We start from the raw sequence: 17,270 nt of genomic DNA, 5'->3' as shown, positions 1-17,270 counted from the left end.
AGTACGTCCCCCTTTTGTCACCGTAATAGTGATGCACTGTGTTCTGACTACACAGGCCAGGAACGTCCCACACAAGCTGCAGTTGGGCCTCGTTATAGTCCCTCAAATCCTTTTGCTTGCTCATTTTTTCTGCTTCCAAGACATCAACTTCAGGAAAAAAGGTTTACTTGCTTCCTAATACTGTATATCCCACCCACTTCCAGTGGCCATTGTAAGGAGATATTGAAAATGTAGCTACTGTGAGAAAGCCAAAATAGTAAAAGGCCAGACAACTGGGTCAAAGCAACTCTGCTGCTCTTCGAGGGTGTTTCCAGGCTGCAGTAGTCAGGGCATTCCAAAAGTGATTAAAGAAAGTAAACTGGCAATAATGTCATGGGTGACCAAGGCTCACTGATGCACATGGGGAGCGAAGGCTGGCCCATGTAGTTTGGGCCAATAGGAGAGCTACTGTAGCTTAAATTGCTGAGAAGGTTAATGCTCGTTCTGATAAAAAGGTGTTAGAACACACAGTGCATTACTGTTATGGTGGAAAAAATGGGGACCTGCTCAATACATATATATGCATATGCAGAACCTATAAAGTGTTAAATAGCATTTCAGCAAGTCAGTAATAATAAAAGACGAATTAGAAGTGGAATTCCCTGCACTGATTTCTGTGGGTTGTGGACTGTCATGGGGGTAGATGAAGCAGAAAACTGATTTTGTTAATGCCTAAGATCTTAAAGGCTATTAACAATTTTACATTTTAAACTAAATGTTCTCTAAACTGCTTCTTTTTTAAAATAATGCCTGCTAACAAAACAAATAAAAAAACAAACACTACTGTATGTCCCGGAGAAATGGTAGTGTGGATACTTGTGCATGATGAATAAATATACAGTGCGTAACATGTTTAGTACTTACAAAGTTTCACCATGTTTCAGTACAAACACATACAGTACAGAGTGAAAAGAACCCTTTACTGTAACAGAATCATTTACATTAAGGCATGGGGTGTCTCGACTGCAGCAGCACATGTGGGTTCAGCTGAAATACTGAGAAATTCCTAAATGTGTTTACCTGGTGTCTAAAGCATTGCTGTCCAAAGAAAACATTTTACAATTGTCGTGTTTAGTTTTGTTAGTACATACTTTACACTCAATATTTGGAGCTTAAAAAGGACCTTAAAAGGAATTTAAAGCTTTCTTTAAAAAAAAAAAAAAAAAAAAAAAAAACATTGAACAACGTATTGGATGGACAAATTTTCCAAAAACATATGAACGTATTTACGGTAAACTGATGCTTAACTATGTACACTTTCACATTCAGTATCAGTAAAAGTCTCACAGGATCCAGTCAACCTTCAGAATTGATCACATACAGATTCATGGTTAATAAACGCCAACTTATTTTCAATACCACATTAACGTTTAGAGAGGTCTGCGGAATTACACTTATTCCTACAAAGTGACTGAAATCTCTGTTTAGGACATTAAGACAACATCAGGACAATATCAATAGTCAACCATAATAACATATGACACTCAAATGTTTTCTTTTTTTATATACAGATGATCTGTTAGCCGTTTAAAAAAGAAAAAGAAAAAAACCTTTTTCTCCTATATTACAGGATGGATTCAGAAAATCAACAAGCATATTTAACTGAAATGCCACCGAAACTGATTTTTATGTAAAAACATAGCTGGTACTTTACGCCAGAGTTTATCAATGTATTAATGTAATTAATGTAACAAACTGATTTTAAAATACAGTTTTTTGAAGTGCACCGTATACTTGCACACACTTACAGTACCTTGCAAAAGTATTGATGCAAGTAAGATATTCAAAGCTTGGGATATTTTTTATAAACTAACCCTGCTTTAAATTTCTCTACAACTGGGCTTCATTATGCCGTCTCTATGTACTATGTATTAGTTGACTTCTGATGGCAATTGGTTTTACTGGATTTTACTTAGGGGTATCAGAGTAAAAGGGGGGCTGTATACAAATGTACGCCACACTTTTCAGATTTTTATTAGTAAAAAAATTTGAAAACAATTCATCATTTTCCTTCCACTTCACAATTATGTTATTGGTCTATCACAGAAAAACCCAAACAAACACATTTATATTTGTTGGTTGTAACTTGACAACCAAGTTCAGGGGGTATAAATATATTTTTGCAAGGCACTGTATGTGTATTCTCACTATACCCTGATTTCTATACAACTATATTTTGGAATGGGTATCTCTGCTAACTCCACCCTTGTTCATTCTTCAGAGGAAACTCTAACCTAATCGACCACATGCTATCTTCTATAAACCCGCCATCAATAGCATACCAGACCTGTAACGGTACTGGAGATACTTCATAGATCACAGGGCATCCAAGGAATAGTAGGTTATAACCATGGTTGGAACATCCCACTTCAAACGTCAACCTGGGACAGATAGGTTAGTCAACTGTAAAGTTTTCTAAATCTATCCTACAGTAAAATCTTTAAAAAGGCATTCATCGTGGTTTAGATGCTTGGCATAACCTGGTTCTACTTGACACTTCTTTTCACAAATTGAAGGATTATTGATATAAACTAAATGTGTGCTGGTACATTACTACCTTGATTTCTTTGAAACAAAACATCATTTTATAAACCGAAATTTATCTCTGATGCTTCATAGGTCACATTATTGGAATATACGAGGGGCGTTCATGTCAAACCGAGACTTGTGATGAAATTTCTTGTGAATGAAGGCATAAAAGTGATTGACGTTTACATTAGACTTCGAGCACAGTACAGTGATGAGACTCTTAGCCACAAAAAAAAAAGAATAAAAAAAAAAGAGGCCGTAAGTCTGTGAATGAAGAGCCTGGCCAGTAGAAATCTTGAAAAACAACTTTTCGTCAACTTGCGGAAGAGACACATCTGTCTGTGGAAACTGTACACAAAACCATTAACAAACACCGCTTACACATTAGGAACCAGGCTGTGAGTTGCTGCCACATCCCTCTTACAGTCCTGACCGTGCTCCAAAGGATTTCCACCTGTTTGGGCCAAGAAAGGAGTTCCTGGGAGGCCAGCGTTACAGACGTGCTGCATCTAGTCAAAGTCCAGGTTTGACTTGAACATCCCTTGTACTTGACAGATACGTATGAAGAGCATTAAGGTGTATTAGGTCTCTGTATTTTCTCTTTAAGTTTTCACATACACACTTTTTATGAATATTATTAGTAACAGAATATCACAATAATTTAAGTAAACATTTGATTATCCATTCTTCCCTAGCCGTTTACATAAATCAGCATCCTAAGATCATCAGTTAACGCTATTAATAAAGAGCGTGAATTGAAAACCGAGTGGTTCTACTCAATGCTACTTAATATGCATCATGCTTGCGGGATTCCATCTCTTACAGGTTTCAGATGAAGCAATGTAAACAACACTGTGCAGAATTTAGAAAGCTTGCTATAACCTAAAATGGCATTTTACATTCCGTAAACTGATTTTATCTCTTCTCAGTGTTAGGCGGTTCCTCATACAAGGAAAATGTTTTTTTTTTTTTTTCTCTTTTAGATTTTTGCTTGCATTATATTCTACGTTCTACAGTAACTTCACAGCCTTAAAACGTAACTTGTACTTCAAATGACCAAGACATTAGCATTATGTGCTTTCTACAATACTGTTCGCAAATGCATTCTAATAGAAATGACATGGGCCTGCCCATGAGTCTAGTATTATTTAAATATATTTTAATATCTCACGTTGTCAGTCTAGGAGGGTGTGACGTGCAGGGTTCACCAAATAAAAGCAGGAGCAATCCCTATTACATAGATTATTGAAATGTTAGGATCTGATGTGATATAGTGGTCTAAAGATATCTGAGGTCTTGCGTATTGTGTTTACGAACAGTGGTGAGAATTCAGAGGGTTTTTTTTTTTTTTTCATCTATTCCTACCATTCTGAGGTGTTAAATAATGGATTATGTGCAAGGCTGATATTATCAACTTCATTTCTTTTTCTAGCAAAGAAAGGGTCCAAAGATGACGAGGAAAAACGAGAGCCCTTTTCTGAATCATAAAAAAATAGATCAAACAATCCGCAGTCGAAGTCACAGCCAGGGCCATTCGGGAACTATTAACATTCCGTAAGAGCAGGACGGGCCAATCCGCCATGTGATCCCAGACGACGCACTTGTTCCACTGGGAAAGCCAGATGTAATAATCTGCACGCTCGTTCATGCAGCACATCTTCATGACACTGGTGATTTATTATTAGAAGTGGAGAAAAAAAAAAAAAAACTTTTAAAATCCCACTCTGAAATCAAGATCTGCCTTTTGTAATTGGTTTTGTAGCAGAAAAGTCATTTGATTCACGTTGTCGTGAGCATGTTTTGTTTGATGGGTCTTTTGTGGGTGTGTATGAACAGCCGCTCAGGGATTGGGATAAAAAGAAAAAAAAAAAGGAACATTCTTACAGTCTCTGGCTCACCTTCCGAAGTGTTTAACGTATATTTTTAGGCCAAAATCAACGCCACTCCTGATGGGTGTGCTTTTCCATCGAACGGCGGATCAATACAGCCTTGATTACCACCTTGATTAAATCACACGACAGCGGAGGACCCGGGAGAGGACGGAGAGTTGGAAGAGGGTGATGAAGGAAGATTCCAGAAGAGCCACTTGCGCTTACACTGGCGTTTCTGGTACAGGTAGTCCTCTTTCTCGCGCTCTTTGCGCGCCCGCTGGTAATGATCGTCCTCTTTGAGGTACCACACCGGAGGCCAGCGATGCTTCTCGAAGTACTCCTGGTTCTCTGAAAAGGCACATTGATAATGTTGAGCGATTAAACACGGACGTTCAGGAGGGATTTAAAGAAAGGGGAGTGCACGAATACCTGCGGACTTGGCCTTCATGTCACGAGGGAACTTGCGGCAGACGCTGTTGTAGTTGGTGCAGATGTGATGGAGGCACCATCCAGCTAACTGGTGGGCACCATGGAACTGAGAAAAACACAGCCATACGAGGAAAGGACAAAACCAAACATAAATTTCTGTGCACTACATTGGCTAGATTTACCCCAGTTGCCACCGTCTGTATCAGCTGACGTAATCTCCATGTTTTCAGCAGACTGGCACTCAAACTTTTACTGTACCTGAGCCATTTCCAGATAAACCAGCACTTCTCCATCGATATCGGCTCCCATCATAGCAGCTTCCATAAGCACGGTCACAGTGTAGAGCTCTAAAACCACCACACACAAACTGAAGTCTTAATACTGTAAATACTGTATATTCCTAATGTGTGTGTGTGTGTGTGTGTGTGAGTACCTGTCAGTGCAACCAGGTGAGGCAGACAGAGACGGTTTGCAAGAACGATGAGCTCCATGGCGTCTAGGTCTGGGCGAGAACAGAACCGGCCGGTGTAGAGGTACTCCATCACCGCACGCATACAGCTACGGGTTGTGTTCGGAAACAACACCTGAAAAACATACAGTATAACAAAATCATTTTAGTCATTTGTACACGTTTTTGTTGCTTAGAAAGGACCATTTTCCCTTCCTCTAGTGCACTAATTGTGATCTTAAAATGTACATCTGATCCCTAAAACCCACCCCTATGGTCAAAGATCACGAAACACCTCATAAGCCCCAAGACGCCTAAGAAACAGCTTGAACTTGTACTCAATTCAAACCACAGTTTAGTAGCTTTTCAGAAATCTTTTCACTGGCACACCACCAGAGAGAAAAAAAAAATCAAAGAGCGCTTATGTACCTCTTTGGTACAGCTCTCCACGAACGGTCCTCCAAACATGGCCGCCATCCAGTCACAGCTTGAGATCAGCAAAGGCTTATGGGCCATTATTGTACCGTCATCCAGCTTGAACACCACATCTGCCATGGGAGAAAAAACAAAACAAAATATATATTCAGGAATTTCATAAGAAGGTTTTTATTATGGCAGTCTACAAATCCTATGGTCATTTACTGTAAAACGCTGAAAAAGCAGTACAGAAGTGTAAAATAAACAAACAGAGAAGTCCTAAGGTTATATAAGCAGTAGAAAACAGCTAGTACAAGAAAACATCTTGACCCACACGTTACCCCACAATAAATTCCGAATAGGCTGAAAACACCAAACATCGCCTACTCCTCTGATGGACATCTGATTACATAAGTGTAAAAAGCCAGCTGGTGAAATATTGAACGCTGACCCGTCTCCTTGGGAGGTGGAGGAACAAGTTGCTAAATATCACAATAAGGCAGAAAGGATGGAAGGGCTTGATTTGGAAACAGATAAAAAAAAAATAAATATATATATATATATATATATACATATATATATATATATATATATATATATAAAAAATACTCAGGTTTTTTTTGTTAATGCAAGAGGTATGAAATAACCTCATACTGCGACAAGTGAAGTGCAATAAACTTCGAGAGAGAAAGAGAACGTTTAGGAGAATAAGAGAAACACTCAGTTTATTTGCAGTCGGGACAAATTAAAGACATGACTTGTGGCTGTAAGGGGGTTTATTTATTCTTTTTGCGTAGTCTGCTCGTCTTCTAAGTTATCACTCTAATCTTAAGAACATTTCTATCCTGCCGGATGTGGTCGGCACATATCTGAGATTGTTGCTCACTCACGTGAGTGATTGGACGTGGTGCCAATCCATCGCAGTCTCGTTCACACACTATGGGCAGTTTGGGAATGCAAATGATTTTAATCTGCATGTCTTTGGACTGCACCACAAGCATGAGGAGAACATGCAAACCTGAGGTGGGAATCGACAATGCTAACCTGCTGCCTGGGACGATAGCTATGAATTATAAATAGGTTCTTCAGTTGTTTAAGTAGAAGTTAAATAATTGTGTATTGCCATCATGTGCCAATAATTCTGTAAAAAGTATATACAATCATACCGGTCATAATTATGAAATATTATCCGATGAATTAGATAGCGGTTTCTTTCCTCAGACTTACCAGAGAAGGTCCCCTTGGCAAGGCACTCCTTGATGCGGTTGGTGCGCCTCACATGGAAGGCCTTGGTGATCTCCTGGTTCATGAAAGCTTCATCGTTCAGGATGTTGGCCACCATCATGCGGAGATCGAAAACCTCCAGGAGCTCAGCGATGTGAGCCACCTGCATCAGCTCCTTCTCATGCTCGTCCAGCTTCCCCGTGTAGAGATAGCGCAAAACAGCACGGAAAGGCCCCAGCTGCATGGACGTATCCATGTGCACCACCGTCATCGGTCTGGAGATAAAGGTCAAGGGGTCATCCACCATTTCCTCCCGCACGCTGACAAACGCTCGGCTGAATGCTGGGAGCAGACGGCCTCCTTCACCTCCCCTAAGGGTCCCGTCACTGGTACAGGCGCGTAGATTCGCTCGTTCTCTTTCATCGCTGCTCTCACAAACGTCAAAGCTGGCCGCTCGCATCAACAGCTCGCGGCCGGACAGAGGCACCCGGGTGCGTTCTTTCTCTTTTTTGTCCTCGGGTGTCCGATGGTCAACCAGGAAAAGGTCGTAGAATTTAGATGAGGCCGTGGCGAGGTAGACACGGTGAGCAAAGATTCTTTGGCTCTCCTGCAACACAAGGACGACGTCGGCGCACAGCGGGTCCTCTAGCAGACGCCCGGGATGCTCTTCCATGCTGCTGGGGGGAGGCGGCACTGTAATGATGGGCGGAGGAGGTTTGGGAGGAAGGAACGGGGCTTGAAGGAGAGGCCGCTGGACGTTGCGCAAATGCGACTTCCAAAACTGCAGATGGCGGCGGGAAATCAGGGCAGCACGAATAGCGTTGTCAAATACATCCTTGATACCAAACTGGGCAACCACGCTAGTCTCATAGTATGGGACACCAAGCTCTTTGGCCACCTCACGGCCCTTCTCTGGTGGCAAGATCTCGTTGGATTTTATGGGCCTGAAATGAAAAAATGCTGACAATTTAGTCAATTAACACGCTTTAAAAGGCTTCATGAATGGTTGCTAATACAGTCAGGGCTAATAAATACACTGAGCTGGCAGTGTATTGGTTACTAGATCATCAAATCTAATAAACTAGCAGCTCTCTGTGAAATGAAAAATCATTAATGCTGTCCCACTGGTGACGCTAATGACATCGATCCCTGCTATCGGGACAGCGATTAGTGTAGTTGCCAGGCCAGGGAGTAAAACATCTGTTTATTTTGCTATTTGCAGTAGTACAGCATCAGCATTGACAGCTTTTTTTGCTCTCACCTCGCCAATGGGCGCCGTGCTCGGTTCACCGCCTCGAGATCAGCATATCTAAGGTCCAGCTGGCAGCCGACAAGGATGACAGGAGCTCTGGGGCAGAAGTGTTTGATTTCTGGGTACCACATGGTCCTTACATGGTGCAGAGAGTTCGGGTTAGCAATTGAGAAACACAGGACCACCACGTCAGACCTGCCAAAACACCCACAGGGATGCAGCAATGCAACATTAGTCTACAAGAGCACAAATGCAGCCTGACCAAAAAAACAAAAAAAAAGGTGTTTCTGGACGTCTTACCGTCCGTAAGCAAAGCGGCGGTCCTTGTGATGATCCCCGAACGTGTCCCAGAGCCGCAAGGACACGCTGACGTCATCCACCACATCCCTAGATCGCTCTAGAACCTGGTTGGAGAAACACACCTATCACATGCATGGAGATTTACCCAGGTATTTACTGTATTCGCAATTTTAACACTTCCGATATCTCTATAAACCAGTGCATATGGGGAACGAAGCTAGTTACACGGTTGACTGCAGAATTTTCTCACCTCCTGGCAGACTCGGTATTGGTCTATGGCCCAGACAGTGGGAACGTGTGTGGCGAGCAGCTGGTACTGGGTCAGGGTAGCATTGCAAGCTCGGGCACAGATGAGCCGGGTCTTTCCCACTGCGTTGTCCCCGACAACCACACACTTGATGGTCTCGACATTTGGCCTCTCATAGTCCATATCAGAATCCATAAAATGGGACCTAAAAACCAAAAATTTTTTAAAAAGTAAATAAAAATCATACAGATATGCTAATACCTTACTTCCTAAAGTGTGGTCAGGGTTTTGTGCACACTGTTAGTGTGTAAAATCACAACCCCTGTTTATAAAAGCTGTTCTGTTTCTAAATAAAAAATCCAGCAGCCTGGTGTCACTTTGTGCGTGCTGAGCTCTGTAATAAGCTGGCACTCGTTCCCTAAACAGGGGTCACATGAGACAGAAGTGTTGGAACAGCACTTTAGACGATCAATAATGCTGTTCGGGCTGCATTCTGCATTCAGCGACGTCCCTGCGCACTGTTAAGAGCTATACATTTAAACGCTTTAAACACAGCTTGTGTTGTGGGTGTGGATGTTCACATTGATGTGACTTCACTGAGGCGTGTACACTTCACAGGTGAAATAACGAATGTACCGTTTCAACATATTAACCTGCACTTTACGCAATACTGAACAAACTCTTCATATATAATATAGTCATAATTTATCAACCAAACCTGGTATTATGGTAATTCAATCATACCTTCTTTCATTGATTAAACTATTTCATGAGTCTGTAAAAGTTTCTGGATTCCGTGGCGTTCGTTAGCATCAATGCTTCTGTCGCGAATGAGCAATGCTTTGAAATACGCTGTGCTTTACTCTTTATAAAATGATGTGCAGAATACCAATTAATGTACAATGGAAAGCTATTACACTATGGAACAATCACACACTAAGTAGTGCCCTTGATCAGGGGTTAGAGAGGGATTTCGGATTTAGCCTTGCGTTAGAAGCTATTTAGCACTGTAACTCCGATCCCAACATAGATGTTAGGAGGCATTCTGGAATGATGTAGGAGCAGTTCTTTGATCCAACAGTGGGCATTCATGGACACTATGGACACATTCATGCACACTTTTTGCACTATATACTTATACTTTCATTATGGACCACTGCACAAATCACTTTAATAATAAGACACTTTAATAATTCACTTTATGCATATTTGCACACCTCAGCCATTTTTTACATTACTTATGGACAAATTTCTATTTTCTTCTTTCATATTTCTACGTTATATATATTTTGTTCTTATTTGCACAGTATATTTTTATTCTTATTTTATTTTAGGTAGCACAGTATATTTTTACTTTTACTAGTTAATTTAAATTTTCTGCAATACTTATTTTACTGCAATATGTCTTTATTTTTTACTTGTACAGTATATTTTACCAGTTAACTTTATTTTCTACCATATTACCTTTTATTTATATTTATTTCAAAGCATTTCACTGCATATCGTACTGTGTATGACTGTGTACGTGACAAATAAAAATTTAAATTTGAATCTGACAAATGTTATGAGATGTCTTTCCTTGCTTTAAGTGCTCGCGTGACTGGTTATGTACTGTATGCCGGTTTTAGCACTGGCCTCTGGTTAGTAATGTCCCTTATGCCATCCAGAAGTGGGTTGGACCATGGCGGACAGACGTTGTGACGTCAGGTGCAAAAGGCCAATAGGAGAAAAGTAGAGTAAAAAAATTATATGAAATAGATTGTAAAAACTGATTCATAATTATATAAACAATAAAAAAAACTAAATCTTGAATTTTACAGGATCATTAAAACAAAAAAAATAAATGAAACCACTGATTTGTGTTGCTGCAAATCAATCAGCATTTCTCACATCGCATGTCACATGCTTAAATTCCCCCTCGGCTATAAATCTATGAGTCGAACAATAGCTCATTAGTCACTTTCAGTTCTTAAGGGCTGAACATGAGCGTGATTAGACATGAATAAATAACCATTTAACCATACAAACTGATAATAGACTGAACAAAAGCACTTTAGCTCAGCTCATCAATACTGTAGCCAATTATGATTCATTAATTGTGAAAGCCATGAATAAGCCCGGAATGATGATGAAAACATGAGGGTTTTTTTTCACTTCAGGAAAAGACAAATAGTCTGATGTATATTATATTAATATAATATTAATAATAATATTATAAACATCAATATATATAATGTCTAGCAATAAGGGAAAATATTTAGACGTTTAAGTGTATAAATTTTTTTTGGCTGACTCTGTATATATACTGTCCATAACATGCTCTGAGACCAGTGGTAACCGGGTAACAAAATAGCAACTCATGTGACCTTTAAGACGTTTTGTATTGACATACATCAATAAATGTCAAGAAATGCACTATTGGCAAGAGCAAAGCAATCTGAGCTGTGCTGTCCTTGTCACTGATTTCCTCTAACAACTCATCCCAAACAGTTTATTCTGTATTTGACACCGCAACCTTGTTCTACAGTATAATAAACACCTTAGATTTTCCACTGTATCTTAACAGAACGGAGACTTTGTTCAATTGTGAGGTTCCTTGAATGACTGCGCTGCATCCGTTCAGCTCCTCTTCAGCTATTCTTGCTTCCTGAAAGTCAATCCAGCCATTGACCGGTTCGATAAATGCAATAGATCCTCCAGTCTCTCCAGTAAGGTGTTATCAACTGCTCTAATCAGCTCGGATGCAGCTCCAAGTTCAGCCTGCACGCTGTAACATCCGCTCATCATGGAGAACACTAAGGTGCTGCACAGGGTGTGTTTCTCTTTGAACTTGATGTGAGAAACGGACCAAATGCAGGTCATTTCATTCTTTATAAACACCGTGCATGTCTTTCTTTCATCCATTCATTCATTCATTCATTAACCTGCCTTGTGACATGTTAATCAGAAGGCGAATATAATCCTGAATTCATATACAGTATACATAAATACATCAATACATATATATCCATGAATACTCTCACATTCTCTTTGTCTTTACCGTCTTGCAAATCAAGGCTCGGTTGAAAGGCGCGAGACAGCGCCTAGGTCCGTCGTCTCCAGTGCCTCGCTTGTGAAGGTTGTTGGTATCGCAACACGGTTTCTGGTTTCCATGGAGACCCGTGTGACTTCCGCGTCCGATGGGTGGCTACATCCCAGATCGCATACTCTCACACTCAACAATATGTCGCTACTGGTTACAATGAGTGGACTCCGCTGTAGTGTAGTGCGCTATGCGGTTTGCGCTCCTGACTTCTGGGGCTATGAATACAGGCTGAGAAGAATGGCTTACACTCTAAACGCATTCCACATCGTCGACAGAAATACCCAATGCACCATGATGCACACTACAGCCTCTTTAGCAGCGCTACTTTCAAATCACTTCATCCAACATCCTGAAAAAGTAACCACCTGATATAATCAGCATTGGTGCGATATGCATTTCACACGCGGCTGTTGTTTCCAGCACGGCCCATTCATACAGATGCATCGTGTTTTCTTTTCAGTGGAGAAATGCGACTATATTAATCACACAGAGATAAATAAACCTCTTGCTCCTGAGGCTGAAAGCTGAAGGTGACCCAGCTCCTGAGTTCTCACCCCGTGTCCAGCAGATATGGGTTATTTTTAATGCGTATAGACAATGTGCAACTATTACCGAAACAGCCTTCAAAAACAGCCAGCTCATGGAAACACATCCTGATTTATGGACATTCTTTTCTTTTTAAATCCCTACAGTCTTCAATTAAAAAACACCCACAGTGCTGAATGAGCTGCCTGGAGGAATTAATGAACTTTTAGTGGCGTCCAGGATTTTAGCCAAATACACCTCCTGTTCGATATTCGGAGAGTGAATTACAGATAAGAAATGGAAAAACCTGACCGGATAAAGATTTTGTCTTAAAACGACTCCAGAGTTTTAAAAAAAAAAAAACTTTAATTACCTCAAAATTTTCATTCATTTCTGTCCAGCGGGTGATTCAAGACGCGCCCACAGTTTGACACATGCACAGTACTGCCTAATCTCTACTCCACTTTTTGATGTTATTTATGTCGCAGTTTTAACATCAGGCAAATGCCAGAGTTTCATTCCATTCTGTCTTGCCAGTTAAGCGTGATGCTGTCACAAAATCGGTCATACAGAAAATTTTCTGAGACTGGTTTCTGAGTCTGATATTATCGAAATCATCGAGTTCTGACCAATATACAGACGAAACCTTTCTTTTATTCATATGGATTATATCATATGCTTGGAACACAGTGTAACATATCCCAGAGATAAGATATAATCTTTATAAATACCAGACAACCCTTTCTTCATTGATATAGATTATATCTCATTTGAGACCTGGGGTACATGGTGTAGCTGTTTAAACAAAGCTTTTAAAGGAACATGAAGCGTACTTCTGCGTAAGTGACAAGTAATGCGTAGTTTGGTACTTTTTGTTCTGAGAGGGTGTTTATTCTACTCGGATGAATGCACATGAACCTTGAAATTGTAATTTCAGGCAAATACCTTGCAATTAACTGTAATTCTACTCAACGTCCCATTCCTTGTCATCATTCATGGAGGATTGTTTTTGAACACACCAGTCAAAAGTTTGGGCGCGTCTATTTTTATTTCTTTCTCTGTTATAAAACAATACTGGAGGCGTCCAAAATACTTCAATAATCTCCTTTGAACAGATGATGTTGAGATGTATCTGATACTTCTGCTCTGTAAAGCTTCATAACGACTCTAATCTGAGCTGCTGGTTGTTAATTGGTGATACCTGGCTGAGGCTGGTGACTCTAAAGCAGTAGAGGTAAGTTTTTGTCTTACTTTCCTGGGAAGGTCTTCATGAGAGTTTCATCATGTGCTTGATGGGTTTTGCAAGTGCACTTGATGATACTGACCTTACAAGAACTGTTCCAGAACAGGTGACCTTTGTGACTTAAAATAACATTTCCAACCGTTGCGTTGTTGATATTTAATTGTCTAATGCCAGATGTGTTATTTCATAGTTTTGAAATCGCCAGTATTGTTCTAAAATGTAGAAAATAAATCGCTACACAAAAAAAGAAAAAAGAGGCAATTCGAATATAGACTTGTATTCTTAAAAAATGGGGAGGGCACAAATTTAATGTCATGTGACCTTATGTGCTTTTTAGCGCTGCACTTTTAAATATTTTTAATGGTTTTATGATTATGGTGGTGTGGTGGTTAGCCCTTTGGCCTCAGACCTCCAAGGTTGTGGGTTTGATTTCTGCCTTGGGTTTCCCTAATAACATGTAGATCAGGCTAATACGCTTTTCTAAAATTGCCTGTATGTGTGTGTGTGTCCTGCAATGAAGTGCACCCTGCCTTGTGCGCAAAGCCTACTGGGATACGCTTAAGGCCCCTGCGACCCTGTACAACGGATTAACAGTATAGAAGATTAACAAATGAATGTTAAAAGGTGCAAAACTTTGTTTTGGAAAAGTACAGCTTGGTACTTTTATTTCTGAGAGTGTGGTGTTAGATCAGCTCTAGCACGTGGTGTAGAGATTTTGCTGTGTAATAGATGATTTGAATATTCTGATAAGGGTATAAAGGTGTTGGATTTCCATACTTGATGCAATGAGAGGAAACATGCTAAAGATCTAAAGCCAGGAAGTAGAACAGCTTAGTCTTTTGCTTTAAAGCCCCAAGGAGTGAGTGTGAGTTTGAGTGTATGTGTGTGTGTGAGCAAGAGAAAAAAAAAAAAAACCTCTGCATTCAGCAAAAGTGCTTGGTAATAAATCAGCAGGCTCTGACGCAGGCACTTTTACGTTCAAACACAGTCAGGGGGAGAAAGAAAAAAAAAAGTGTGTGCCAGCTGATGCAACTGTGCACTCAAGTAACCCCACTGCATGCCTGATAGGCCTTGATGCATTTTTAAAATGATTCATCTACAACATATAAATAAAAGAAAGGTTTTGGCTGTACATTGGTCAGAGCCCGCTGTTTCAATGATGTCTCTACGTTTCATACATTGGAGACCGGAAACCAGTCTCAGGAAACTTTGTCTGTCTGTTTGTATGTTTGTCCAGCCAGATTTTGTCACAGCATCATGCAAAACTGGCTAGACAGAATTGAATGAAACTTTTTCAGTGTTTCGTGGTTTGCCTGACGTTAAACCTGCATCATAAATTAAGTCGAAATTTTTGAGTGAAGGTGAAGGTATGAGCAGTTATGTGCCAGATTATATGACTGTGTACCGTGCATGCGTTTAATTGTCTTAAATCAACCGCTAGATTATGTGGCAACAGACTGAGCGAACTGTGGATGTTGCACACATAAGTATCCCATCAATGTCAAAAGTCAGTGTCACTCACTCATCATCTATCCTGCTTTATGTTACATACAGGTTTGCAGGGGGCCTGGAGCCTATTCTAGGAGACTTGGGAAGTACAACCTTGGACGGGGTGCCAATCCATCAAGGTGCGAGCACACACACACACACACACACACACACTCATTCACACTTGGCAACGCCAATGAGCCTGAATGTCTTTGGACTGATGGAGGAAACCAGAGTACAGGGAGGAAACCCACGGAGAACATACAAGCTCCATACTGGGAATCGAACCCGGACCCTGAAGGTGGACACTTGGTCATGTAAACAATACGTGCAAGATGTTAAATAATATCCCTGCAGCTGTGCATTCATTCCAGCCACAGTGTGTGCGCGCGCGCGCGCGTGTATGTGCGCGCGTGTGTGTTACATAACGTCCAGGTCTCGCGGTGAAATGAGAACCTGAGCAGTTAAAACACGACCCCCGCGCTGGATGCATTAAGCACGACTCTTAATCTTACCGCATCAGAGGGGAGAAGTTGCGCATCCGCTTGGCTGCAGCTGGCTGAAAGCGAAAGACGGAAACGACATCCATGGGTCAGAGCTCGCCGCGGACGAGGACAAGCGCTGAGCTTCATTTTCATATCCAGACAACAAGCCGGCGGCTGCGATTAAAAGCCTGTTTACTGGAGGGTTTTTTTTTTTTGTTGTTGTTTTTTAAGGGGTGTGGGTGAGGTGGGATGAGGTAAGTCAGCGAGGCCCGGGATAAAGCCTCGCTGCTCCCTCAGTTCACCGCGCCGAGGTAAAAACAAGCCCCGTCCACCGCCGGCCCATTCATCTCCACCGAGCGCTGGTCTGAATCCTTTCACTGAGCCGACTCTCTGTTTGGATTCATTCGATTCACCTCACCACCATGAACAGAGCTTTAACCAGGCTCTAACGATTAACGCACGAGTTTCATACTCATAACTGCTGCAAGATCTCTGCAATACTACAACATCAAAGCAAATAATAATAATAATAATCAAAGCGTGCTTGTGAGCCGAGTCCCTTTTTGATTTGTTCATTCAGGTGATTCGTTCAGAAAGAAACCTACGTCACCTTTCTAATTTTTTTTTTTTTTTTACTGTATTTTTTATTTTTTTAGCAGCTTGGATAACTTGTTAAAACACATCCTCACTCATCTTTATTCTGTAAACAGGGTCTCAAGGGGGCTGGAGCCTATCCCATGAGGCAAGGCGCACCCTGTTTTTGAAATGAATCAACAGTACAGTTGATTAATAGTTATGTGTTTTTCTTTGTTAAATAACACATTATTTAATTTAAAACTGTTTATTTTTTATTTTACATTGTGTGGTGTATCAACCCTCTGTGAATAAGCTATTTATATGAAATTGGAAAAGTATTAGAATGAATGAGTTAATATAAACCTGATTTGTGATTTGATTTAAAGCTCAACATCCTGTCAGAGCTGTAAGAAAATCTCAGGTTCGAGAATTCAGCAGTGCTGCACTTTAAAGAATCTTATGCACTATCTACTTAAATAAATATGGTAACAATATTGCACATATTATTTTTAAGCAGTTTTGAAGGCTTGATTTTTTTTTGGAAGAATTTCCCTATAATAAATCATGTAAAGTGTCTGTTAGCCAGACACTTGATGATTTTAACATTATTAGTGGAATAATCGTTTTTAGTTTAAGCAGATAAAACAAAATGTACTTGTATGTATTAAGGAAAATTACTTAATAATGTAAAAACCATTTTATAATAAAATGAATACATAATGCATTTTGGTGTTAACCATGCTTTGAATCCATGTTTCACTGGTATGAAAATATTAACACACTTTTGTAAAATAGTTTGTATAACATTTACAGCAGTTTTAAGATCTGTAGAACAATTTGTAAAACAGTTTGTAACTGACAAATCTATGTCATTGAAATTAACTGTTTAGCATTTTATGCTAACATCTTTTTTTGTGGGACTAGTCACATTCTGTATAAAAACCTGAGAGAACTTGTACAGTAAACCATTTCTAGGTTCATATCTTTGTAACATTGTAAAACACTAACTCCAATAAACTTGTTTTAGTGAACTGTGGAGACTGACACTGCAACAAACTCAAGTATGCTAATGGCAGACAGGATGTTTTCAGAAATGTTCACAATGTTTCATT

The 17,270-nt window shown here is 40.2% G+C and overlaps 1 protein-coding gene across 1 annotated transcript; it reads right to left on the bottom strand.

Moving 5' to 3' along the window:
• Positions 1–1,692: 1,692 nt before the first annotated feature.
• Positions 1,693–16,004, bottom strand: LOC128529702 (rho-related BTB domain-containing protein 2-like). The gene is made up of 10 exons (XM_053503175.1): positions 15,613–16,004; positions 8,760–8,961; positions 8,510–8,613; positions 8,219–8,404; positions 6,961–7,901; positions 5,746–5,864; positions 5,302–5,452; positions 5,127–5,215; positions 4,869–4,974; positions 1,693–4,787 (listed from the first exon to the last, which is right to left on the bottom strand). Exons 1-10 carry the CDS (start codon positions 15,684–15,686, stop codon positions 4,579–4,581), a joined length of 2,181 nt encoding a protein of 726 aa, XP_053359150.1. The 5' UTR covers positions 15,687–16,004; the 3' UTR covers positions 1,693–4,578.
• Positions 16,005–17,270: the final 1,266 nt, after the last annotated feature.

The sequence above is a fragment of the Clarias gariepinus genome, chromosome 9, assembly GCF_024256425.1.
Source record: "Clarias gariepinus isolate MV-2021 ecotype Netherlands chromosome 9, CGAR_prim_01v2, whole genome shotgun sequence".
Lineage (NCBI taxonomy): Eukaryota > Metazoa > Chordata > Actinopteri > Siluriformes > Clariidae > Clarias > Clarias gariepinus.
The sequence above is the reverse complement of the archived record's forward strand: the minus strand, read 5'-3'. Positions and strand labels throughout refer to the sequence as shown.